General features: G+C 36.8%; 4 protein-coding genes across 6 annotated transcripts; 2 read left to right on the top strand and 2 right to left on the bottom strand.

The window, feature by feature from the left end:
• Positions 1-2,996: 2,996 nt before the first annotated feature.
• LOC109012186 (ADP,ATP carrier protein, mitochondrial-like) lies at positions 2,997-4,896 on the bottom strand. 3 transcript variants are annotated; one of them, XM_035694956.1, is made up of 4 exons: positions 4,807-4,896; positions 4,453-4,677; positions 4,233-4,309; positions 2,997-3,335 (listed from the first exon to the last, which is right to left on the bottom strand). In XM_035694956.1, the coding sequence occupies exons 2-4, from the start codon at positions 4,460-4,462 to the stop codon at positions 3,018-3,020; spliced, it is 405 nt and encodes a 134-aa protein (XP_035550849.1). In that variant the 5' UTR covers positions 4,463-4,677; positions 4,807-4,896; the 3' UTR covers positions 2,997-3,017. The 3 variants fall into 3 exon arrangements, with proteins under 3 accessions (XP_035550849.1, XP_035550850.1, XP_018849249.2); XM_035694957.1 differs by having other exon boundaries at positions 4,453-4,665; XM_018993704.2 differs by having other exon boundaries at positions 4,453-4,896.
• A 1,011-nt stretch (positions 4,897-5,907) lies between these two features.
• LOC109009182 lies at positions 5,908-19,308 on the top strand. The gene is made up of 20 exons (XM_035694786.1): positions 5,908-6,093; positions 7,055-7,104; positions 7,255-7,470; positions 7,569-8,678; positions 11,099-11,124; positions 11,970-12,041; positions 12,355-12,521; positions 12,927-13,038; positions 13,347-13,530; positions 14,762-15,056; positions 15,556-15,671; positions 15,773-16,019; positions 16,316-16,373; positions 16,474-16,563; positions 16,728-16,793; positions 17,644-17,733; positions 17,904-18,062; positions 18,133-18,254; positions 18,759-18,831; positions 18,920-19,308. Exons 1-20 carry the CDS (start codon positions 6,020-6,022, stop codon positions 18,986-18,988), a joined length of 3,396 nt encoding a protein of 1,131 aa, XP_035550679.1. The 5' UTR covers positions 5,908-6,019; the 3' UTR covers positions 18,989-19,308.
• LOC109009183 (50S ribosomal protein L13-like) lies at positions 10,923-13,958 on the top strand. The gene is made up of 6 exons (XM_018989574.2): positions 10,923-11,002; positions 11,099-11,188; positions 11,970-12,041; positions 12,355-12,521; positions 12,927-13,038; positions 13,347-13,958. The coding sequence occupies exons 2-6, from the start codon at positions 11,147-11,149 to the stop codon at positions 13,566-13,568; spliced, it is 615 nt and encodes a 204-aa protein (XP_018845119.1). The 5' UTR covers positions 10,923-11,002; positions 11,099-11,146; the 3' UTR covers positions 13,569-13,958.
• Positions 19,309-19,726: 418 nt separating the features above from the next.
• Positions 19,727-27,015, bottom strand: LOC109009181 (protein TPLATE). Its single transcript, XM_035694869.1, has 7 exons — positions 25,643-27,015; positions 24,426-25,022; positions 23,243-23,604; positions 22,563-22,866; positions 21,803-21,925; positions 20,889-21,344; positions 19,727-20,555 (listed from the first exon to the last, which is right to left on the bottom strand). Exons 1-7 carry the CDS (start codon positions 26,765-26,767, stop codon positions 20,013-20,015), a joined length of 3,510 nt encoding a protein of 1,169 aa, XP_035550762.1. The 5' UTR covers positions 26,768-27,015; the 3' UTR covers positions 19,727-20,012.
• Positions 27,016-27,520: the final 505 nt, after the last annotated feature.

Raw genomic sequence — 27,520 nt, 5'->3', positions numbered from 1 at the left:
ACCGGCTGATAAATAAAATAATAATAACTAATTTATTTCTTGAGAAATAATACTCTTCACCGATTAATTTCTTAGAGCATTGGCAATTAGGGGTGTGCATCCAAACAGGTTTACACCCGGGCGGGTGAGAAGAATCTGGATCCGGTTCTGTGACCTGGTTATTCGTAACCGGATCATTAAAAAAAAAATGCCCCATGCAAAATCCCTAACTTAAGAATCTCTCTTTTGAATCCCGTCTATCTCTTCTCATTTCTCTGCTCCTGCTCTATTCGACGCAGCATCTCTTCTCCTACTCTCTTCGACGCAACCTATATTCTCCTTTCGAAATCCTTTGCAATTTGCGCATTTAGGAGAGAGACGCGGAGGCTACCATCTAACATTTTTTAAGTCTAAGCTCGTAAGGTATATTTTTCAATCCCTTCTCTACTATGTCATCTCTCTTTCTCTACTCTGTTAGTTTCTGTATGGTATGGTCATCTCTCTTTCTCTACTTTGTTAGTTTCTGTAAATGATGGGTTTCGAGATTTTTGATTATGAGTGTTGGGTTTTTTTTGTAAACGATTTGTGTTTTGAGATTTTTGTGTTTTAGGATTTTATTGTATTTTTGGGTGTTTTAGGATTTGATTGTAAACGACCAAGTTATGAAAGAGAATAAGAAGGTTTTTTTTTTTTTTTTCTTATGTATGATATGATTTTGATGAATTATCAATATTAATTCAAGAGGTCCTGGAGTCTAGAAATTCAGATGAGAGATCAAAAGAGAGTTAAAAAAAAAAAAGAGAGAGAGAGAGAGAGAGAGAAAAGAGTCTAGGGTGGTTAATACTATTTGTTTTCAAGAAATATAACATCATTTTGTGGAAACATATCCACGTAGATGGCATTACTAGTGAGACTACCATTGAGACGACAATGCTATATATTAAGTGATAAGAAGAATGAAATGTAGATTTATAATTACTTGAGGATTTTCTATAATTTGAATCGAGATAGATATAATTTGATTTTGTGTTTATGTTTTCAATTTCTTTCCTTTTTCTTAATGTCTATATGACTATTAATTCTCTGGGGCTTAGGTATGCTTAGGCTATGCAATTCAGCTGTAATATACTATAAATCTCATGACTAAAAGTAATTTAATGTGGTGTTCTATTCACGTTTCTTCAAAGGCACAAACATTTGAGTTTCTATGTTATGGGGCCTAATTCTTTTTAGGTGATCAAGGTCAAGTATTACTTTGATAGCTAAGGTAAATACTATTGTTGCTTAAACTTGCTGTCACATTTTTATTATTATATTTTACCCTATTGCTTGCTAGATGGAAACAGATAAGGCCTAGTACCAAGCTTTCTAGGCACTCCTTGTATCCTATAGGCACATAGAAACTATCTTTTTCGTATAAGCTTCAAATATAACTAGATATCATTTAATACATTTCATCCTCTTATTAAGAATCATACAGTACTACGTACTTATATAAAAAAAAAAAAATCATACAGTACTAGGCAACTATTCCAGAAAATCAAGCTGCTGTACAGAAACTATTTCAGAAAATGAATCATCAAAGCTGGGATGCATAATCAGAAAATATTGAACAATTTTATTTATTTTGCATTGTTATGTATTAGTTTAATTAGTTGTGATGTATTATTATTTATTTTATTTTTTGTAAATTTATGTTTTGCATTGTTATGTAACAACAATATTATTTATTTTGTATTTTTATTTAATTTTTTTATTTAATTTTTTTTTTTTATAAATTAACTTTAGAAAGTGTTTAAATTATTTTTTTTAACAATATGGACAATTTAAGCATGGTATCAGAATTTAAAAAAAAAAACCTATTATAAATTTGTTTTAAAAGTTTGTCCTAAAAAAAAAAAAAGATTAAATCCGGTTATAACCCAGATTAAATTCGAATATTCGGATGATTCATCCGGGCGGATAACCGCCCTGTTTTTAAAATCCAGATCCAGATCCGGTTGTGGCCGGATATCCGGATGCACACCCCTATTGGCAATGGCTATTGGCAAGTCTAGAGGTGGGCAGCGGGGCCCCACCCCCGCTACCCCGCCCCGCTTCCGCTCCGCCTCTGCATGGCGGGGCGAGCAACCCCTCTCCGCATCTAGGGGCCCTAGTGGGCGCGGGTGACAGGGAGGGCCCAAACCCGCCCCGCATTTCCCCTGCCCCGTCCCGCCCTATCCCCATTTTTTTATATATATATTATATACATATATAAACATAAATATCTATTTATATTTTACAAATTTTATATATATAAATATATATTACAATTTGTTAGGCTTGTTCACAAAATATGCATTGACAAATTTAAAAACTACATAGTTTAAAAATTAATACACTACAATTTACACAAAAATATGCACTAACAAATTTAAAAATTACATAATTTTTAAATTATAGTCATATTTAAAAAATTTAAATTTATAATTTGGATCTAAAAATATATTTTTGCACTTATAAATAATTTTTAAATAAAATAAATATAGTATTTTTTTTAAGTGAAAAGAAGCGGGACGGATTGGGAATCCGCCCCGCACCCCGCTACCGCATCCCGAGGACGGGGTGCGGGGAAGGGGTGCGCCCACCCCGTAGGGGGCGGGTAGCACCCCTAGGCAAGTCCAAATTTTGGGTAAAAATTCAAGTTTTGACTGTAACTTTAACATTTGGTTATGTGAATCTACATTGGACTAATCATCTTAAAGATAAAATAATAAAATAATATTATATATTTTAATAATATTTTACAACAAATAAATTGTAATATTTTGCAAATACACTTCCTATATTAATTAATAATTTAATTTTTACTTAAAATTATTTTTTCCAACTACCTGAGCCATAATTTGTCCCTCTACTTAAAATCAATCCTTGTGTCCCTATTGTTTGACATAAGCATACATATAATTCCAAACCAAATAACCATCTAGGGTCAAACAAAACCTTGAGAGACAAATGATACGGAGACAATGATCATCAATGTTCAATAAAAGCTTATGCTAAATTTGAAATTGGTAGTAATTTGAAAGGAAGCAAATTATAATTGCGTATGAATAAAAAACAAAGAAAGTGAAATTAAGATCGCTTTGACAACCAAGGACAATGGGACCAGCATGAAGTATATTTGCACCAGCTCCCTTAAAGAGAGATTTGGGACCCTCATTCTTGAGGATTTGAGAGAATGCATTAAAGGAACTCTTATTCTTGACGGCCTCACCAGATGTCATCATCATTCTTCTATGAACAGTGTCAATTGGATAGGATGCAAGGCCAACACCATTCGTGATTACCCAACCAAAGCTAACGAAGAAACCATCCTGAAATCATCCAGAAAATATATGAGATAAAACTGAAAGTACGACAACAATTTAAAGTTGAAAACATGGTAGGATGATGCCAAATCAAATACCTCTAAACTCCTATATTACAGATAACCGGAACACAAGAGTAAGTGTCTCGGCTAGTGTAAGGCAAAAGCAATCAAAGATACATTCCACAATAAATCTCATCCCAGATAATCTAACCATTAGCCATCTCCCATCATACTATATCAATCTCACATTTAGAGAAAATTATTTAAGATAACCATGCCTTTGACATACTAGTTCTTAGTAAGGTAGCTTCAAATGTAAGTATGAAAGTTATCTAATCTCATATGCACATCGTGTGTAACAACCCAAAGAAAGTTCCAGTTATATCTAGAATTATACATTTAGTTAGAGCTCTTAGGAATCATGTGAAGTCCAGTTCCACCTAATAAGAAACAATGGTGGGTTTAAAAGCAATATAATCTGTTTGTATTTTAAAGAAAGTATTTTAAATATGGGCTTGATTTTCCAAGCTCAACCCAAAACAAGAGCAATTAGATTTCTTTGTAAAAAACCAGATAAATTAAATTGAACTATTGAACACCATTAACTAAAAATAAATAATCTTTCAAATCTTAAGAGGGAAAGAGTCAAAAACTCTTAATCAATGCCTGTAAGCGTGAAAAGGTTGTTATTAGGTTTCAAATATTAAAAATCTTCCCTATTAGCTGGTCGTTATAAAACAGGGTATTTCTGTATTAAGCTGCGAAGGAAATAAAGCTTGATAGAATAGAAACGAAATAAAGGAAGTACCAGGCGAATTTTAAGCTCTTTCTATGTGATAAAAAAACTATTTTGAAACATAAAAGCAAACATGGTAGTTGTAAGGAAAAATGTTGGTCCCACTGTAGCATCTGCAGAGAAAATCTCCACTGCAGGGTGTGCAAACTCCTTAAATCCAACAACCCAGCTAAAATTTGGATCTGAACAAGCAAAGAGTGGCAAGAAATCTCATAATAAATCGTGAAAATCACAACAATAAATCGTGCGAGGCAATTTGGACGTGAAGATCACAACAATAAATCGTGTGGCAAGAAAATTCCAAACGGCAATTCGGATTTAATACCTCCAATCATAAATCTCGCAATCTCACACTCTGCGGCAATTTGGAGTGATATTTGAAACTTCAACGTTGGATCTTCATAATTCCCTTACACTGCAGCTGGAGAAGGGGGTCAGATTTTTTTAGGATTTCTTTAGCTTTCTCGAGAAACGGCTTCAATCGTGTGGCAAGGTTAGGTATCCGAATACCAAGGCCCCCACCACCACTATTCCCGACCTAAGCAGCAGCCTCAGATACGAGCGTTTGTAGGCAGAGCATGAGATAAAATCAGAGAAAATACTAAGAGAAGAGGGAGATGAGAGACTCAGAGAAAATGCACAGAGAATAGGGAGAGAAGAGCGAGGAATAGGGACTTACCGTTTGGCCTATAAGAGGACGGGGAAGAAGACGACTGAGGGAGAGGAAGTTTGCGTGTATGAAGAGGGAAAAGAACGAGGGAAAGAGAGACGAGAAGTTGATGAAAATCAAAAAATAATCTGATGGAATGGGAAAAATAACTCGCCAATATTGGAGAGGGGCTTTGCGTAACTTTCACCGCATTCTATATTTTATATATTTTAAATTTTTTAAATTTTTTTTAAATTTATTTTTTTAAAATTATTTTAAATTTTTTATTCATTATTTATATAATAAATATTTGATAAAAGAAAAAAATAATGTGAAGTGTGAAATATTAAGAAATTATGAAGATTTTTTGATTAGAGAGTCTCTTAATTTACTGTAGTTCAAAGTGTTGAGCTTTTAATCCAAGAGTACTGTTATAGATTCCGAATTTGGAATGTAAAAAATATTTTGTATAGTATAATTTTTTTTATATATTTTTTTAATCATTATAAATATTTTTAAAAAAATAAAAAATTTATAATATTATTAAAAAATATTTTCTTAATCATTCAATAAAAATTAAAACATAAAAAAATTTCATTCGAGACATTTTTTAAATCCCAAATTTACGATCCGAAACATTTTTCTTAATCCAATGCAATGCTCTTATAGGAAGCAAGTCCAATGGATTATTTAATTGCTTCCATGATAAAGTGAGCTTTCGCCGCATGGCTCCAGAAGTGAATAAAGGTCGGGTCGGGCTTTGATTTGAGACGACTAAAAAAAAGTAATACTAGAAAGAAATTATTATAGTAATACATATTTGTATGGTTATTTCTAATTAATTATTCTCAACACTCATTTAAAAAAATATATGATATAAATGATGTCACATCATATATATAAAATAGATACTTTTAATAATAACTTTTATCTATATTTATTCTTAAAAATATCAAGCTAATTTCTCAAATACAAGCCCATAATTGGAGCATTATTTTTTAGAAACAATAATGGTATTTATCTTTTTATTTTTATTTTTTATTAATTAGTCTATTTAAGTGAATAAGGGCACGTGCCTCGTCTATACAAGGACTAGCGGCTAAAATCGGCCGCGCCCCACCATTGCTTGTTTTATTTCCCCGTGCTTACTGCTTAGCCCTAGTTCTGCCACCGAACCCTGTATTTTTTTGACCATCTGGATAACAAAAGCAGGTTTTTCCTCTAGCTTCGTTCGCTGAAAGAGATGAGAGCATTCTGTGCAATCCGCTCTGTCGAGCACCTCTCATGTCTATCTAAAGTGCTTTTCACTACCTCAAGGTACTACTCCTGCCATGGTCCTTTCTCTGTTTTGTTCCTATTAATCTCTCTCTCTCTCTCTCTCTCTCTCTCTAATCTTTTTGTTAGTCTTCTCCATTTTGGTGCTTAATTAGTGTAGCTTTGATGGCTTATAAGTAAAAATTCATTCTTGAATATCCGTTGGGGGCATTAATGGTCTTTGCTTTTGTGAGGTTGAGGCAAAGTATTTTATAGTTCTCTTTTTCTTCAACGTATGCTTGTGTATCTTTTAAATTATGGATACTGTTCATTTTTCGAAGCCAAATGATTCATGGGCGTCATTAGGTTGTGCCAATAATATAGTGGAGGGGAAGAAAATCCCGAATATTGTACTAAATAAGCACGAAATTTGTTCAGCCTTCATTCAATCTCTCGATTTTCTTTTTCTTAAAAAGAGTTTTTTAACTGCAAATGAGGTTGCTTAGAGGGGTGGGAGTGAGTGATTGTGTAATATTGATAGTAATACTAAGGTGGTGCGACTTTTGAAGCATTTGAGGATGAGCCATAACGGTTACTTGGTGCTGATTAGCGGTGATGAAGTAGTGCAATGGTGGTGTGGTGTGAGGAAAACCAAAGATGTTATACTGCTAGAGATGAAGTGTTGCATGAACTTCTGTTAACTCATGTATAGGATCGAGAGAGATTGTTTTCGGGAGGTTATATCAAAGCACTCTGGTGAATGCAAGTGGGGTTTGACAGATGGGAGGTATTAAGTAGGTATAATTCTGATTTAATTTGTTTGTTGTGAATTATTTTGGTAATTTAACAGGGTGACAGATGGTTTTGAGTTACTGGATGATACAAATGATTGTAGTAGCTAAAGTAACTGAAGCTGCAGATCCCTCACACCTTCCTGGCTATCTCCCTTTCTATTTATTTTGTTTTTCTATTCGATTTTCCTGCTAAGTGTGGAAAATTTAGATTTTTGTTTGATCTTATTCAGGATTCGACTTCCATTTCCTGCAAAACTCTTCTCCTGCAAAGCAAAGTTCGGTAAGCAAGTTCATTTTCTTTCATGTAGCTTATGTGGGGCTGTTGTAGCCTCCATGAGAAAGCCTTCTTTTTGGATACGATAGCAGTTGGTTCTGTCATCATTATTTTCTCTCTTATGATGTTAAGCTTCTTTTTTGGATATTATGGCAGCTGATTCTGGGGTAGATGGATTGTTCAGCTTGAAAGTGGTGCCTCCAACCTTGTTGGCAGCAGAAAAAGAAGAAGCCAAGGCTGTTTTGACCCTTTTCTTAAAGAAACAAGGATTGAGCAATGCAGTTGCAGCAAGAACCATCAACAAGTCAGACCTTTTCATCGACCACCTTGTCTCAAGGCTTCATTCTGTTCATAAATCTCGATATCTAGTAGGTTCGATTTTAACATATTGCTGCTTCTCTCGATCCCCAGCTAACATCTATAATTCTAAATTGAGTCTTTGTTAATCACATCTCCCTTTAACATGACAGGACGTGAGCTTACAACTCTTGAGATCAGGGATGCTCTTATTCCATTCCTTGAAGCCCTTCTCGAAGAGCATGGAAACTTCATGGTAGATGTAGTGGAAAACTTTCCATGCCCACCTGTTAAAGAAAAAACAGTTGTGCCAGTTTCTCAGCCCAATCTGACTCTTGACTCTAAGAAGCTAAAGGCCATCTCTCGAGTGAGTGAGATAGACCCAGCTGGGAAGCTTCGCCCTCATGTTCTCTATCTCATAGAGCTTGGTATGGATCTTGAGCAGATCAAGGGAATTACACGAAGATTCCCAGCTTTTGCCTACTATAGCTTGGAGGGAAAAATCAAACCAGTGGTTGAGTTTCTTCTTGAGCTTGGTGTACCAAAATCAGATATTCTCACCATCCTCGCCAAAAGGCCTCAGTTGTGTGGAATCAGTCTCTCCGAAAACCTTATACCCACTATGACATTCTTGGAAAATTTGGGTGTGGACAAGAAACAATGGGCAAAAGTGATATATCGCTTTCCAGCACTTCTCACTTATAGCAAGCAGAAGGTGGAGACCACTATAAAATTTTTTTACGAGATGGACCTCTCAGCAGAGAGAATTGGTAAGATTCTGACACGCTGCCCACACATTATTGGTTACAGTGTGGAGGAGAAGTTACGGCCAACTGCTGAGTATTTCCATTCTTTGGGGGTTGATGTTGGTGTTCTTCTCTATCGTTGTCCACAGACTTTTGGTCTTAGCATTGAGGCCCATTTGAAGCCAGTGACAGAATTTTTTTTGGAGAGGGGATACGGTATCAAGGAAATTCGGACCATGATCTCAAGATATGGAGCGTTGTATACTTTTAGCTTGTCAGGGAATTTGATACCAAAATGGGAGTACTTTTTGACCATGGATTATTCCAGATCAGAGCTAGTGAAATTCCCTCAATATTTTGGATATAGTTTGGAAGAAAGGATTAAACCGAGATATGCACGGTTGAAGGAGTTGGGGGTTTCAATGCTGCTGAACCAGGTGTTATCACTATCGGGTAGTGACTTTGAGAAGACTGTTAAAAAAAAAGTGAAGAAAATGCTCCCTGACAAGGATACGAGTTGTAGCAGCAATGACATTCGTTGAGGCCGGGTACAAGAAGGTTTGAGGTTTGTATGCAGATTTATAACTGAACGTGGTACGCTATTTACGTTTTGGCCATGTCAGTGCTGTTGTGAGGCTTAATCAAGTTTCTTACATTTTGGTGCATAATGCCACATGCAAGAAAGGGGATGAAGATCCATCGACCATCCCCGGTCATCTCAATCCCCCGGTGCCCCTACGCCTGGCGGGTGAAGGACTACCTGCTTGGTGGTGCTATATATTCTCTGATGATGAGGCATTAGGAAGTATGGAAGCATAATGATTGTTTATTGAAATGGTATTCCATCTGATTCATTTCAAGTATAGCTTCCTAAGGGGTGTTGCCTAGTTCTGCGTCTCTAGTCATTGTATTGCTAACATGGCCTTTTGTTGCTTCGGAACAAACAAATTCGGGAAATTTACATTTTACTCTGAATTATCAGTTTTTATTTTTGCATCCTAAACCAATAAAACTACATTTACTTCCTTGATTTATTAGATTTCGATTCAAATGAAGGAGATCTCCTGTCATAACCTGTTATGATAACTATAAAGAAAAACATGCCATATTATTGAAAGTGCTCGAATTTTTTAGTACTCGGCCCTCAAAATAATCCAATGAAAGAAAGGAAACTGTTCTGCTCGCAGTGCCTTTCTTTCAAGAAGATAACCTTTAGGCGCCATGTGGGTTGCTGGTTGCTTCTTCAAAAAGCTCAAGAAAGCTGAGCTCACTTGAGACTGACATCCCCTCCTTTATTGATTGTTTCTTTTATCTTTCACGAGTTCTTCAACTTCGAGCATTAGGATTGGTTTGTCTACATGCACATGTAAAATTACAATTTTTGGAGATTGATTTTACATATAAAAAAAAAACTCTCACATTAGATTATGTAATTTTGAAGTAAATTATAATAAAATATAATTATTATTTTTTCTTGATATGCTTCAAATAAATAATTATCAATCCTGTTTAGTTCTCTTTGATTTCTTTGTTTGCGTTGTTGAGAGAGAGAGAGTAGGAGAGAGAAAAAATAGTAAAATAATGTTTGGATAGTGAATGGTATTTTTTCAAATTCATAGCTATGCAAAATTTTAAAAATGTATAATCCAATGCAGACAAATTTAAGGAGATATTATACAAAAATAAAAATGAATATAAAGATGCATAAGCCACTACCAATACTTAAATCTTATAATATCACATTCAATAGAAGATGATATGGTTATCAAGTTACTTGATGGGCATAAATTTTTATCTTTTATAATTATTGCAAGATACTTTAATTATAATATGCCCAAATATAAATTGGACTATTTATATATATATTTTTTTAAGTTGTAGCACTTGTGTTCATTTCCTCTAAATCCTAGGACCACCACCTAGAATGAATATACTATCTCATGACTATGCGTCTCCTCTTTTTTCTTTGTACAAACATTTTGTAAACTTTTAAAATAAATTACCTTCTACACAAGGTTATGAGTTTCTGTCTCGTTTGTTTTCACAATCATTCTCATTTCATTTCATTTCATCTTATCTAATAATTATAATTTTTTTAAATTATCACATAAAATAAAATAAACAATTCAACCTTTTCAAATCCAAAAACAAAAACAAAACTAAAAAAATATATTATAACAATATTTTATTCAACTTTCAACTTTTATCTTAACTCATTTCATTTGCAAAAAAGAGGCTTTATGTGATAATTATTTTGTAAAATTCACGTGGCTATATATGATATATAAATCTGCTTTACAGTAAAAAGAGTTGCGTGTTTTAATGTATTACAATAAAACACGTTAATTTATAAATTTATTTTCATGAAATCTAATTGTGAATTAAATATTTTTTATTTTAAATTACTTAGAATTTAGAGTAATGATATATACAAATATCAAATGCACAAGTCTCATATGACCCTTTATAAAGAAAAGGAAAAATCAACACAACCTCTTACTATTTACACAACCTTCACATACCACATTTTTTTTTTAATTTTAATTTTTTTTTCTTTTATTAAATATTAAATATATGAATAATGAATAGAAGAATTGAATTAATTTAAAAAGAATAAACTCAAAAAAATTTTTAAAAAATAAAGTGTGTGGAGATTGGAGAGGTTGTGTAGCATTGCTCATAAAAAAAAAAAAAATAGATCTACTATTAAAAAAAAAAAAACTTATGGGCTTGGGCTCCTTATCACCCTTGTTTACTCAAGATCTAACCTCCAGCAGGAATGTTACTGGATCGCAGCCGAAACAGAACTTCTCTTTCTTTGCCCAAATCCTAGGCCTAGCTCTCTGTCCAGGGTTTTACAGGTCGAAATGTTTTCCTTTCCTTTTTATATTTATATTTTTTAAAAGATATTATTTTTTTCAGATTTATTTAGTTTTGATTTCCAATTTATTTTTCAGAGCTGAATGATTTGGGTGTGAAGGAGGTAATTCCCAGAAAGACGTAGAATGACAAGCCAAGCAGCCGTTTCTTTCAGTGGCAACATGAAGGCACTATTTCCATATTTTCTCTCTCGTATTTCATAGCTCATATTTTTCATTCAATGTGAAAACCCAAGTTACTTCTTAATTCCATTTGAACACCGTCTTGTGAGCATAATTCTCAAATTTTGGGTGCCGCTGAAGCGCGCCGCATGATTGTGGCATTTGCTAAACGACTAGTTCTGTCTTTGATGGGTTTTTATGCGAAGATTCTGGAATTTTTCTGTGTAGCATCGGTATCCAATTTCTTCTTGGGAAGGGCTGCAAAGTTGCAAGTAACATGGAATTTCTGAAAAAAAAAAAACCCAGTACATCTTTCTCCTCTACTCTCCCACTGTGTTATTATTTTTTGTTTTTTTTTTTTTGTTTTATGTTGGGAACCTATCAAGGCAGGGCCTTCGGACAGTAGACCTTGTCTGTGCACCACATCTTCTAAAGTTTTTCTACGCGAAACTGGTTAATTCGTTTTCACCGGGAGCGTGATTCCAAAGGATCGTTTGCACCGAGGTGTTGAATCTTGACTTTGAAGGGAGTGATACTCAGATCAAGGCCTTTACCACTTGGGGTTAAAACTTGCTCTCCCACTGTTTTAAAACTTGCCATAGTAAACCCCTTGTGGACCAGTTGCTTTATATGCGTCATACACAATGTTCTTTAACTAGTACTTGATATAATCAAACCATTTCAAAAGTTATATCACATGCCATCCCGTTGGTGTGTGACTTGATGATTAATATTTAACTAATATGACCGAATCAATAACAGAGCTTTCCACCCAATATTCATACAGAAAGCACTTGCTGGGCTGAGACGTATAAATCTTGAAGGTCTGCGTTGGAGGGTATTTGATGCCAAAGGCCAGGTTTGTGTGTACCATCTTTTTTTTTGCTATATGCCATTAGTTTGGCAGATTATAATGCTAGAAGACCTTTATGTATTCTAGCTGGGTTGGAGAGAAAATGTTCTTTTGTTATTTGAATTTTGCCATCGATGCTGGTCTTTCTACTCCCCTTTTGAGGAAAGAAGTAGCCTAGTTGATCAGCAGATTATTACGAAAAAAGTCAGATTTCTATCTGCTGACGAGTCTGCTTCTTTATGTTATTTCTGTTAAATTGTTCTCAACTTGATGGAATCAAATCGCCTATTTTTAATTATGATGATAGCTTCTTTCGTAGGTCCTTGGCAGGTTGGCTTCCCAAATATCTACTGTGATTCAAGGGAAAGATAAGCCGACATACGCTCCAAATCGTGATGATGGGGATATGTGCATTGTGCTTAACGCAAAGGATGTCTGTGTCACAGGGAGAAAACTCACAGACAAGTTTTATCGTTGGCACACTGGGCAAGTAACACACTTTGAACCGTAGTCATTATTGGAAATGGGGGGAATGCAAGATTTAATTCTTTTACTTTTGTTAAAGTTGAGTGTACGAGTTTGAGATCAAAATGAACCATTACCTAATTCCAATAGTGAATTTGGAATCTTGTTATTTTGTATTTAGTTGTTCAACATCTCCTGAAGCAAATATCTTAATATTGAACCTGTAATTATATATAAAAGATCTTGTTGATGATCGGTGATGAGACTAGAAAGTTTCCTTGTTTTAAGTGCCACTTGAGACAAGGTAGACAGATGTTCAAATTAGATCTATGTAAAAAGGAAAATGTTCATTTAGCTATCAAATTCCTCCCAAGTTAGGCCATTTTATACGTTTTGATATTGACAGTGAGCTGTATGTTCCTGTAGGTACGTGGGTCACCTCAAGGAAAGGAGCTTAAAGGACCAGCTGGCTAAAGATCCTACAGAAGTTATCCACAAAGCTGTATTGCTCATGCTTCCAAGAAACAAATTGCGTGATGTGAGTTTTGTTTAAGTAGAGAGAAATTGTATTTTATGCATTTCAGTACTCTCCATAATTGAGAATAGTTTTTTTATGTATTAAACTAACACTCGGATGAAAGTATGGTTGTAGCTCATGCTAACATTTCGTTGCATGTGCCTCTTCTTTCATACAGTTGGTTTATTCGCATATAATGTTGCAAAGTGCCTTTCTATGTGTTTTTCTAGGCTCCAAGTTCTGTTGTGGTTCTCTTTGGTCATATTTCCACCGTGTGCAGTGGCTATCTCGATTGAATAATCTTACACTTCTGCTATCGATGTATGCAGGATAGAGATAGAAAATTGAGGATATTTGCTGAAAGTGAACACCCCTTCGGCGACAGGCCCCTTGAACCATACATCACGCCTCATCGAAGGGTGCGTGAAATGCGGCCCCGTGCAAGGCGAGCAATGATTCGAGCTCAGAAAAAAGCTGAACTGCAACAACAGAGCGGTAATGAGACAAGGAAAGGTAAAAGGAAAGAAGTTAACGCAGACTTGAGTTCGTAGAAAGTAGTAGCTGGAGCATGTTGGCATTCCTGAGAGAGAGCACTTTCTGATCTTTTGTATGTAACCTCCATAAATCACTCAAAGATCCACCATCATCTACATTTGGTGGTTTGCACAATCAAACAGTGCATCTTGATCATTTGTCGGATCCCTATGGTAGTGCCGCATGATGTTTCCGCTGGCATAAAAGAAGCACCAGTCAGTCTGACAGCATTTGCCAGCCCCCAGCTCTCCAGTGGACATCTTTGCCTCTTCACTTGCATAAAATTTTAATTTTGATGTTGCTATATGTAAGATTGAACTGTTGCAGCAGTCGTGTTTCAGTCGAATCAAGAGTTCTGGCTTCAATTGAGAGATTGAAAGGCACATAAAATCACTATTTATTAACCATTTACCTGTTTATCTTTTTAGGTTTGGGATAATAATCTTCTCCATTTAAGTGAAAATGGATGGTATTAATTTAGGCACCATTTGGTTTCACAAATGATCACAACCCATCTAATTCTATCTTATCCTATCTCTCAACATCTAAACACCAGCCAAATACATACTATTTATTTTTAATTTTTTAATTTTTTCATCTAATCATTATAATTTTTCTGAACTTTCAAATAAAATATAAAAAATAATTAAAGTTTTTTTAATATGAAAACAAAAATAATATTAAAAAATTAAGTAATACTAGGTATAAGTTTCAAATAGACAAGCTCATACAAGCTGTTTATAAAAAAAATTGGATTCCATTAATACATAATAGTTTTTTTTAACACTTTATTTTAAGTAGAGTCGAATTTATTTGGAATTTGTATAAATTATTTCTCAATATTTTTAACTAAAATTATTTATTACTGTTTATAAATTATCTCACTACTATTTACATATTTCTTGTTTCATCTCATTTCGTCTCATATGAGATACGAGATTTAAATTATTTTACTCGTCAGTATAATATGAAATGACCAAGATACCCATTGTGAGTTACTGAATTCGACTTTATTTCTGTGCCACTTTTGACCGAGCTGGGCTGGCCGAGAACGGGCATAAATACAGGCCGGATCTGAAATTACCGCGTTGGTAAAATTTTCAATAGCTGACGCAAGCCAAGGCCTTGATTATCGGCCCAATGCTGATCGGAGTTATATAATTGAGTTCGATAACCAGATCGGATCGACTAAGCCCAACCAGATAAGTATAACCGAGTCACCCCGAGTCGGATCAGCCGGTATTTCACAAAGACACAGCACTATTCAGAGCGCTCTCTCTCAGCGCGACTGATTTGGTATCCCCGACCGAACTCAGAAACATGGGTTCGTTGGAAGCTCTGATCATTCAGATACAAGGGCTGTCGAGCAGCGCCGGAGATATCTCCCGCCTCCACGTCATCCTGAAGCAATCGGAGGACTCGCTCCGCGCCGAGTCGACTCGGTTGTCTGCGGTTCTTAACGAGCTCGACCCGTCCACGCACTCTCTCGGATACCTCTACATCCTGTGAGTCCTGCTTCATTCTTCCAAACAGTATACTTTCTTCTTTTGCAGTTTTATTTACTTATTAATAATTTTTCTAACTGAAAGCATTTGGCATGTGTTAGGGTTTAAGTATTTAGTTAAGCCGAACCGGTTGGCTGGTTGTGAAATAAAAAAAGGGAACAAAATAGATGAGAATTTCAAAAAAGATTTGTATAGCTATTCATCTATTTTCGTATAAAAAACGAAGGATCAGAATTAAGTTTTAGGAATAGTTTCATTACTCTCAATTAGGTGAAATTTAATTAAAAAAATTACGAATGTTTTGGAACATTTTTCGGGCAAGCAAACCAGGTACAAGTTATAGAGAATAATGTTACTTCATTTCATCATATTCCAATTTATTTGAGACCAGAATTTTGGCTTAATTATCATATTGCATTTGATTCTGATTTGTAGATTTTGTAAAATTTTGGATGTTGAAAGAAATTGACCTCTATAGAGTGTGGATTTGTGGTGACAGAGAGGCTTGCACATCTGCTCCGATTTCGAAAGAGCAAGCCACAACATTGGTTCCCTACATTGCTAGATTTATCAGTTATTGTGTTCTGGAGCAAATTGGTTTGGTGCCAGATAAATGTATGTCCCTTTACCCTTAGATTTAATTCTATTTGATGGTCAAGACTTTAATTAAATCACCTGTTTATACCCATTGATGTAGCTAATTGTTGGGGTTTCAGTCATATCTGTTTGTAAGAGGCTTAAGGACCAGGTTTTGCTACTTGGAACGCCAATTCGGGGGGTGGCTCCGATGTTGACTGCTGTGCGGAAACTCCAGCATTCCTCAGAACATTTGACTACTTTGCATCCAGAGTTTCTTCTACTTTGTTTATCGGCAAAGTGCTATAAGACTGGCCTCTCCATTTTGGAGGATGATATCTCTGAAGTTGATCAGCCAAGGGACCTTTTTCTCTACTGTTATTATGGGTGGGTTGCTTTTTCTTCTTAGCATTCATTTGACACCCATATGATACTTCTCACTTTTGTGTTGTGGTTATCTGTTCTGTGAACTCTTATTGTTTTGTTGGACATGTTGTCATGTCCTGTTTTAGCTTCTTGGTAATATTTCTGTCTTATTCATCATTATATTTTCTAAATGGGCATATTTTGTAGGTTTTTGGGAAATCTCTTGTTTTATTGCATACTTACTTTCTTGATGTTCGTGGTGATATAAAGAGCATCTACTGCCTTTGTGAGTGACGAACTTTTCAAATTTTTTCTAGGGGGATGATATGCATAGGACAAAAGCGTTTCCGCAAAGCACTGGAGCTTCTACACAATGTCTGTTTTCTATGTGCAACTTGTTCAATTAGCAATTATTGATTGACATCTTAAAATTTCTATGCGTGTGAGAATCCTGATTGCTTATGGCTTAATACAGGCTGTTACTGCTCCAATGTCTACTATAAATGCTATAGCTGTTGAAGCTTACAAAAAGTACATAATGGTTTCTCTGATTCACCATGGACAGGTATGCTCTTTGTTCGTTCCTACCTTTCTGTGAAAACTTAAGGCATGAAGGCTATTGTTGGAAATATGATCAAATAATGCACAATTGGAAAGAAATTTTGAGCAAGTTTTGCCATCACTCTCTTGTAGACTTGTCAAATTATCTTTTAAATTTTTTTGTGGCAGTTTTCTACCAGTCTACCTAAGTACACCTCTTCGGTAGCTCAGAGACTTCTAAAGAACTTCTGTCAGGTATTTCTTAAATTAAGTTGGGGATTGTTCTTAATTCCGTGAGTCCTCAGGTTGATTTGGTGGCTATTACATGTATATTTTTTGTTGGACTATGTTTTATATGATTGATACCCTTGCTGAGTACGGAGTTATGCATTGTTGCATTCACATTGTAACATTGTGTCTGTGTGTGAACTACCACTATGATAAGTGGCATTTGGCCTACACTCCTGCCATGGGAGAAAAGGTCTATTTGTGGCTACCAAATTTAGGCTCTAACATCCCAACAAACATGAACTAAGAGATGCATACGTGGGATGGAGAAAAAAGCTACTGGTCACACCCGCGGTTGTATTTGTTTCTATAGTATTCGATATGGAGCATTTCTATATTTGTTTTCTGTAATTTGTCTTATGAGCTTACCATTGTGATTCTTTACCTGCTTTTATTAACATGCTTCATGGAATGTCTTTTTCCAGGTTTTTCTTTGGTTGAACTTCATTATATGGTTAGGTTTGTTGACTCAGTATAACCACCTAGAAGGAAGTAACTGCACTTGTCCACCTGCTCCCATTCTTGATCTTCTTCTTCTTCTTTTTTTTTTTTACCTGACAAGTAACCGTAGATTTTATTAAGAAACGTGAAAGGCAAAGTCCAAGTGCACAAAAAGTATACAAGAGGGAATACCAAACTAGAAATAGAAAAAGAGATGAGAAAATCATGAAATCTCAACCCATTAAGAAGCTGCCCAAAGGAACAGTGTATTGAAAAGCTGGATCTTTGATAATCTTTCCAATTCATATGTATGTTCTTTTTATAAGCCAAATTATGTTTATGCTATTATTTATTATTATTATTTTGCTTTGAGCAGCCCTATATTGAACTCGCAACTAGTTATAGCACTGGCAAAATCGCAGAACTAGAAGCATACGTTCAGACAAACAGGGAGCAGTTTGAAAGTGTGAGTTCTCTATCATACCTAATTCGTTCTGCACTTTCTAGTGTCTTGGTTAGAAGCCTGAGATTAGACCAAATCATGTTGTATAAAAAATCACATTTAGCTTTTACGGTTACTTAAGTTCTGCCTGAATGATTGGTTATCTAAAGGTGGCTTGAAATAATTTTTTCCAGGACAACAATCTTGGACTAGTGAAGCAGGTTGTATCATCCATCTATAAGCGAAATATCCAGAGATTGACTCAGACATACCTGACCCTCTCCCTTCAAGACATTGCCAATACAGTACAACTGAATAGTCCCAAGGAGGCAGAAATGCATGTCCTGCAAATGGTAGTTTTTCTGCAACTTTTTATGGTAATATGATTTAAATTGTCATTAATGTTACTATGCCAAATTTTAGATTCAAGATGGTGAGATATTTGCAACAATCAACCAGAAGGATGGAATGGTTAGATTCCTAGAGGATCCTGAACAATATAAGACCTGTGAGATGATTGAGCATATTGATTCATCCATTCAGAGGTATGTCACTTGTATTTATATACATTTCAGGGGTTATCTAAGAGGAAAAGAATAGTCTTGATATCAATATCTTCCAGAAGTTTACTTATCAAAAAAAGAATATCTTCCAGAAGTCCATGAGTTTGATGTCCTTGCCCTCAATGTGTTGTCGGGATCTTGATTTCAGTGGGATAGGATTGAATGAATTGCATCTTCCAGTTATAAGTCTCTTGTGAAGAGTAAATCTCATAGGTTATATAAACCCTTTAAAATGGTACAGTGATAGTTCCAAGACAGGTTTGAACTTTGAAGAGCTCTAAAGACAAGAAAATTGTAGTGCAGAGCCCATAATTTGCCTCAGTTTTGCTACCTTTTCATTTCTTACAATATCTTGTTTTTTCTCGTTTCATCCCATTGTAATGTACATTTTCGACCTTCTGCTGGTGTCATATGTTCTTTTACAACAGCTATAATTTAATTGTGGGAAAATCATCTCCAGTTCTATACCTATTTTTTTTGTGACAGGATAATGGCACTGTCAAGGAAGCTGACTACTATAGATGAACAGATCTCATGTGATCCTTTATACCTAGCAAAGGTGAGCCATCACTTTTATTTTCATGTTCATTGACTTGTTTTGTAAATTACTGCTCACTAATTGTCAGTACATGCATGCATATTTTCAGGCTGGGAGAGAAAGACAGAGATTCGACTTCGATGACTTTGATACTGTTCCCCAGAAATTTAACTTTTGAAGTAAGCTTGATTGGCCATACCTAGAAGTGGTTCATGAATCATGCTTATAAGCATTGCACCAGACCCCCGCTTAATCTGATCTGTTGGCTCCTATTGTTCAAAAAGTTGGGGATCTTTTCTTTTGTTTTTTTAATCCCAAAATGAAAAAGAAGTGGATATATATGACATTTTTTTGTCATTAGCCGGTTATGAAGGTTTTAATTTTCATGTATTCAAGTATCTTCTGTTTCCTGCATCCTTCCCTAGGATGTTTCACTCATTATGCACATTGCAAAATTTTGACGATAAAAAATGAAATTCTGAAGGCTTTGCAAGCTTATCTCTGTGAAGAAAACTAGTCTTTAAACCCATCGTGGGTATACAATTTCTATCTTAGGGGTTCTATGATTCAGATTGATGAAAATCATGGTCTAGCTCACTGGAAAGCAGATGAAAAAGACGCACGAAAAGAACTAGGGTGGGTAAGTTTCAATATGCCAGAAACCAGCAATGCAACTTCAAAAATTTATCTCATATGAGATGAGATAAATTGAAATAAAAATTGAAAGTTAAATAAAATATTGTTAAAAAATATTTTTTTAATATTATTTTTATTTTGAGATTTAAAAAAGTTGAATTTTTTATTTAATTTGTATAAGAATTTGAGAAAATTGTAATGATTAAATAAGAAGAAATGAGATGAAAATGATTGTAAAAGCAAATGAGACTAAGCGTACATAAGAAATGAAGTTTCAAAATAGAAATTGAAATCTGCCACGAAAGATATACCATCACGAATCATATTCCTAACCGTTAAATTCCCGAAGTGAACAACAGCCAATGACCACCCGATACAAGATGTACAACCGGCTAACCCTCCCTGGGGTTGAAAAATAAGGAAATAAACCCAAAAAAAGGGGAAAAATAAACCTCTCTGCCATCAAACCTTCAACTACCACCTCATTAATTCATACACCAGGAAAATAATACAAGTAAACTCAAAGAATGTGTTCCATATACTTAAAGAAGGTAAAAAAAAGGGTATCAACTTTGGTTCTGGTTCTTTTCTTTGCACAATATGTGCCACTCCTGGAGCACCGCAGCTTGAAGAGCACGATGCTCAACCTCCTCTGCAGTTAACTTTGACAGGGTTGAAGGTCCCTTTGTTTTCTCATCTCCTTCATCATCTTTCTTCTCTTCCTTCTTTATCTTCTTTTTATCCTCATCTTCCTCTTCATTCTCCACTTCATCATCATCATCACCATCAGATTTTGGAGTCTTTGGTCGTGGTTGGGCTGCCTTTAGTAAGGCAATTCTTTCCATTGAGATCCTAAGCCTCTCAGCAGCAGCCACCTTCACTTCATCTTCGGGTATGTACTCCACACCCCCATCAGTAAGGTCATCTAACCATCCCTGCAGATCTGATCCAATCTCTTTTGTAATTGACACGTCAGAAGCTCGAACCACAAATTTGCACATCATGGTAGTTGTCTCATCTCCCAAATCCACATTTCTGCTCACTTCACTGGCCCCAAAGATCATCATGCCCAAGAAGCCTCCATACCAAGTTTTTGCGGCAAAACAAAGCTGTTCCAAGATGGTGATATAATTGGTAATTTTTTTTAAATAACATGTTCCAACAAAATAGCACGTAGGCAGAATGCCAAAGCTTAAATCCTTTTTTTTTTTTATAAGTAATAAGTAAAATGGCAAAGCTTAAATCTACAAAAAGAATTATCTGTTTTACCAAATCAGAGCCAAAAGTGAAAATTTCCACTGACAGAGGTGAGTTCCAGACTTAAAATCTAAGATTGGTCTTAAGTAATACTTGAGGAAATTTCTCTCAGAACAAACAATGATTAAGAAAATGAACTGCAAAAGAGACAGTCAACTCAAACATCAAGAACAAATTGGCTATACCTGAAAGCCTGCCACTGTCCGGATGATATGTGAACAAACTCTGTGGAATGGCTTAGACGACAAAGATTTCAGTCCACTTAAGAAAGGTGATGCACCATACTGTTGTGCAGCAGTAGCCTTGAAGCCACTTCCTTCGTATGTATATGTACCTGTGCACTCCACTATAGCTGGCAAACTAGGCCATAGGCGGAAAAATTCAACAGGAGAGATTTTGTGGGGCAAAAGAAGTTCAGTGAGTGGAATTTTGTAAGGCTGACATCTCAAAGTCACAGGCTCTCCCAGTTCTGGTCTTAAGCTTCTCTTTTGTCTCATGATTTGTGGATCCTCTTCAGTATAGTCACCCTCATAATCTCCCACAGCACCGCTCCCATAGAATGGATAGTATAAGACTTGAACCCAAAGGGCGCATCTCTCAAAATGGGACACACCCACTGTCACACTGCTGAGTACTGGATCCTACAGACATCATCGAGGAGATGGGTCACAAAATCTCAAAGAGAAGGGGGGGGGGGGGGGGTGGCGCAAATTGCCATATTACATTGAAAACAAGGTGAATAAAATGGATTAAATATCGAACAACATGTTCTGATAAAGGAATGCCAAGATCATGCATGAAGAGAAGGAAAATAAAATTTAGGAACGGATTAATTGACGCATTCTAATCACTAAAGCCTGTTATAACCTGGAAACAGACCTATTCTTCTTAAATTTGAACCGCTGACAAGTAATAGTACGGGTGAATTACTGGTTGGAGAGTTACAACTCCTTTATTGATTGAATTGATTGTCATTAGAAGAAAATAAAAACTTTAAAGGGGAGGGGGGGCAATAAGATTCACTATGAAGGCAACTGCCCTCTGAAAATGTATGTACTGGCAAAACAAACAAAGATACAGATAGGGAGGAAAAAAAAACCTGTGAAACAAGATTACGCAGTTGCCGAATTGCTTGCGGAGACCCATCCATAAAATACAATGCACCGGATAAACCAACACGGATATCCACTCGATTTAGTTCAAGCTCTGTTAAATTTAGGACCTGCAACATATTTACCGAAGGTCAGAAAGATAAAGCACAAAATCAGAGCAATGTCTGTCATAACTTTATAAAGACAGAAAGGAAGTATTTTTATTTTTATCCATTTAGTTTATGGAAGTTGGGATAATGCAGTTTAATTGAATGAGCTCAAACCCAAGTCTATCACTTCTTTCAAACAAACTTGTCTATTTGCGAATGAACAATGAGGTTAGGATTGTGTGTGTGTGTGTGTCAGCCGAGTTAAGAAGCATGATGGCATGATATAACAAAATCTCAATACAGTAGTCTTAAAAACTAGTAACTGTTGTATAAGCTCCCATGGAAACTAATACAAAAGGAAACTAAATCCCCACCCATTAACATCAGGTGTGCTCCATAAAGTGGGTTCCCAAAAGAAGGTGGTTGGTAGCAGCTTGTTATTAGCAATAAAGTTTAATGAGTTCAGATGAAGTGAGTTATAGCCACCATCCAAGCACAAACAAACATTATTTATTCCACATTATCATTATCCATTGCCATGTTAGGAAAGCGTCTTACTAAGAATTCTGAAGGAACTTTTGTAGGATACTAATTAATAATAAATAAAAGGATGCATGCAGGTATTTGTAAATAGTTACCAAGTAGAAAACAGTTTGACCTTTAAATGCAGAGTGATCCTGCCATCACTTGAATCTGCTAAATGGTATGCTTCAACATAGCATGGATCACTGCTACCAGTCAAAGTAATTGCGGTTGGTGGAACCTTCAGTAAAGTAGAGTCAACTCCTTTTGTCAGCAAAAGAGTTAGTTCACTAGGTTCTGGCCTCCATAGCTCTAAAATAGCCTTGTGAACCAATCCTTCCAACTTTCTATCTTGAGCCGCAGATGCTTCATAAAACTGAACAGTTAGCTTGTGGTGGCTGAATGGGTAATCTCCTCTGGCTTCACTAACCCCTGCCCACCTGAAAAAGAAATATAATCACCCCACTCTTCAACAATTTCCATATTTGTAAAAATAGTGAGGTACTTGTTCAGAAATTACAAAAATATGGTTGAGGAAATCATAAAGAAGGTAACTCAAAGCTACTATAAATGAAGTTTGATAGCCAGTTGACTTCATGCACAAATCTGAATGCAAACAGGACATTTCTGTACAAAATCTGGATAGAAAATTGGGGTTATTTTTTATTTTTATTTTTTGGAGGAAGGGGGAACGAATTTAACATCGAGAAGTTGGATACAAATAAGGAACATACTGGGAATATTCAGAATATATAATCAATTGAGAACTTTCAACCTGCCCTTGTTCAGATTCCAAGAGTTTAAAAATATGCTTACCTACTGTCCAGATGACTTAAAACATATTTTAGTCTCTGCAATATTAAGCGGCACTGATGCTTGTTGACAGAATCAGCCAAACTATTGCTTCTAAACTCTTCAAGTTCTTTAGTCAGTAACTGCCCTGCCCGAGGGTGACGTGATCCCAACCGCTGGGCAGATAAGAGGACTGCCTGAACATCTTGAAGCCTATTCGTCGTATCTGCAGATGAATCTATGTTGAACAAAACTCTGTGAATATTTGTTACAATTATATTAAGCGGATCATCAGGGTCATCAGCTAGAAGTGGATCCAATCCTTCTAGATCTATGTGTTCACCAACAGCCCAAATAAGGCGGGCACATATTCTTGGGGTATTCACCTGCCAAATGGAGAAAGGTTTGAGACAACATGGAAAAATATATAAAAGCAATTCAACACATACTTTGCAAAAATGAGAAAGATGATAGCACTCAAAACACCTTGGAGTTAAGTAGCAATAATAAGGAATATGGATAGTAAGAAACAAACAAACATCCAAGGAACAGAAAAACAGTAAAGCCATAACAACTACGTTTTGTTTTGAAGGAATTAACAACCATCTTCCTTCAAGTGAAAATTTCTATTAATGATACGAAATCATATACCAGTAGTAAAAGGCATAAAAAAAAAAAGAAAAAAAAGTAAGTGAACTGTTCTCCCAAACTATGATCCTGTGTTTCAGGCATTAAGAATTACTTGCCATCCTAAAGCTTGCTACTTTAGTGCAGCACTTGTTGGTTCATAGCCCGTGGAATCATCAGCATCAATCCAAAGATCAGCTATTTGATTAAATCTAAAACAAAAGTATATTGAACTACTGACATGCAGGGCAGTACTCCTGAGGACATGGCCTTGCCTTGCAGACTCACCAGTGACGGTTTGATTCATTCCTTTCAACTTATTGCAATATTTATTTTAAGAACTAAATAGTTTTATATTACAAGGAAAGTACTGCAAAATTCTTTCACATGTTCATTTGAAGCATTAATATTCAAATAATTTATTTCTTACGTTTCAAGAATTAATACCTATAATACTTCACTTCCAAATGTGATAGCCACAAATATAGTGAATCAGTAAGTACAACAGTCCACATAAGCATTGCCCAAATGTTAGATTATAAGCAAGTATAATTATTACTATTAAGTGGAGTTCACATACCTCTCGTAGATCTTTCACAAGTTCCCGCTGCAAGTTCTGCAGCCTCGTCTCATTTAAAATTTGATCCTGAGAAGCACCATCTTTAACAGTTTTTACACCTCCCCTGGTATCATAGATATGGCACAACCTAACAAGTAGCTTCAGGTAACAATCAATTGCATAGGTCCGGCCATCACAGTCCCATTTGATGCAAGGCCTACAAACTTCCACCACTTCCAATGCAGGCTCTGTCCAATTTAGTGCACCATAACCAGTTCCATATGCTAAAGCTCCAATGACCCTACTCTCCATACCTGAGTTCTTTTGTTCAGGCAGAGGTAGAGACAACTGAAAGCAACTTTCCACCAGGGATGCTACTAACTCCTCCCTGAATAAGCTTTTACTCGTTACACTATTAAGATCATCCTTTATCCTTGCGTCCTCAAAAAGAGAAGCAATCTCAGTTCCTGCAAGAGGTTTCTGACCTCTTCGAACGCTTTCCTTTGCAAAAAGATCAACACATAGAGCTGTCCTACAAACACATGCCAAAGCATGCATGCGGTCCGATTCGGCCCTCAAGTTTCTCACCATAAGAAGCAGCGTCTTAAACAATGAAACCTATGAACAGAAGATTTACAATATCAGCTCATGTTCAAAATCTACCCTCATACATGGATAACTTTTTTTTTATAGATAATCAAGAAGTTTTATTCATAGAAATAGGCACAGCCCAAGTCCCTCATACATGGATAGCTGTTATTAGAACCCACACACATTTTGATCACTTTCATATGGGGTGTCCTTAATTCCCTTTTTAAGGTGGTAATTAAGCCTCAAAATACCATCATTTTTACATTTTTCAGCCTCAACCTAAGAACCTCGTAAAACAATAGAGAGGGTTTATAAATAGAAACAGAACCACAGCTACAGTTTCATTCAGCTTATCTACAGTAAGTTCTTCAAAACCAAAGCTCAAAACCCTACTCATCTATAACCATGAAGAGGATTGTTTCCCAGATCTCCTATTTACCGAAACTCCACTTGACTTCCAGGTGATCTATCCAAGTTGCAAAGGTGCCTACAGTTTTTTAGCTTCTAATGTTCAAGCAGCAAGTTAAGTCGAATAAAATAATACGAAAACCACTAAAGATTGTTCTTGTCGACTAACAATAAATTCACTAGAAAAATCAAAATCAAATTCAGCAGGCGAATAACACTAGCAAATGAGCACGTGGTACCTGCATATGAAGATCGAGGAGGTGTAGATTCGTAACAACGGCCCTGACAATACTCTCTCTTGCGGACGAGAACTCTTGCCTATCCCAAAGCGTGAGAATTGCAATAATCGACTGTGAAGCCCACTCGGGCTTCCCTCCAGGTACATCAGCCAAATACAGCATGTTTATCCCCACTTCGAAAATCAAAGCTGGGTCCAATGACGACGACAGGAACGGTGCCAAATGCGAAACCACGTCCGAAACTCCAATCAACCTTTCAGCATTCGAATCCACAATAGCCCTGCCATTAGTGGAAGAATACTTCGATAGCTTCTGAATGACTTCCACGGCCCCCGAAGCCACGGCCTTCACCGCATAGACAATTGGGAACACCGTGGCCCTGAAACTCTCGACTGGTAAGACCAAAGACCTTGCCATCAACGCATTCCGCCTCTTCCACACGAAGTCCACCATCGACGAAACCCAATTCGACCGAATCGCAAGCGAGTTCTCGCTATCCACTAACTTATCACCGGCCAATCTGCTCATTCTCTTCGAATCGAACTCCTGGAACAATCTGCCAACGGACTCGAACGCGACCTTTGAGACGTTGTCAGATTTGTCGAGCATGTTCTGGCCGATGCGGGTCCACCAGTTGGAGACTCTGTGGAGGAGGTTCACGCTATTCTCGCAAAGCGTGACAACGTCATCGCGGGCGAGGATGCAGCCCAGGGTTTCGGTGATGGAGAAGCGGAGATTGTCGCTCGGGGAGCCAAAGCAGTTCTCAATCTCCTTGCTGGAGTCGGCGATGAGATTGCCGAGGCGGTGAGAGGGGATAGCTGCGAGGATGGATATGGCGGCGGCGGTGACGTCGGGGTCGGGGAAATCGAGATCGTTGCGGACGCCAACACAGACGGTATCCCAGAGGTCGGCGGTGAGGCGGGTGGAGCGGATGAGATCGAAGGCGAGTTTTTTGGACACGGCGGAGGCCGGGGAGGCAACGATTTCCTCCACCGAGGACTTGGCAAGGAGAGAGATGTCACGGCCGGCGGCGGATTGCTGGAGGGCCAGGAGGAGAGCGCCGGTCTGGCGGAGAGCGTCGTTGGAGCGGAGGTCAGCTTGGATCTGGGCGAAGAGAATGTCCATATTCTAGGGGACAGCTCCAGATCCAACGGCTATCGGGTTTTGACGGGAAACAAGGAAATGGAGGGTTGGTTGAATTTTTATTTGTTTATTTAATTACATTCTCTCTGTGGGAGTTCTAATTGGAGCGGCGAGTGGCGGACCAGACGATATGGTAAAGAGCCGGGGGAGGGAACGGAGTTAAGTCGGCAGCTGAGGCTGACAGTACGGAAGGTCGTTGTTTTGGGAAACAAAATGATAGATGGTTTAGTTGGACAGTGATGGCAGTGGCACTGTCAAAGGGCCGCGTGGCAAACCCTTCTCTTTCTCATGAGATAAGGCTAGTTTCGGCATTTTGCGGTGCTGATACTGGAAGTACGGTTCTTTCCAACGAAAAAAATAAAAATACATGTATATTTCTTTGTTGAATTTTCTTTCTGTTTTTTGTTTCCCTCCAAACCGCTTTCTCGAAAACCAAATGCTATTTCACTGTTAATTGCCATCCATTCCGCTTTCTCATCCTCGACCAGATTTTTAACCCCCATCTCCCTCTGCTTCCCTAAAACCCTGTGCATTCTTCAACCCTTAACCTAACCCTAATGGAAGTTTTATAAATTCACGGTAATTGCATTGTGTCTCCAGTTCGTTCTCAGCATCCCCTCTCGGTTCTCTCTAGGCTTTCAATCTCGGCTCGGAGGAACCTTAGGCTCGTGCCTTTCTTCCGATCGAAGAAGTATACATTGCTCAAGGAGGCCATCGCATGATAAGAAGCACAGG

This window comes from Juglans regia, chromosome 10 (genome assembly GCF_001411555.2).
Source record: "Juglans regia cultivar Chandler chromosome 10, Walnut 2.0, whole genome shotgun sequence".
NCBI lineage: Eukaryota > Viridiplantae > Streptophyta > Magnoliopsida > Fagales > Juglandaceae > Juglans > Juglans regia.
This window is presented reverse-complemented; position numbering and strand designations above follow the sequence as displayed.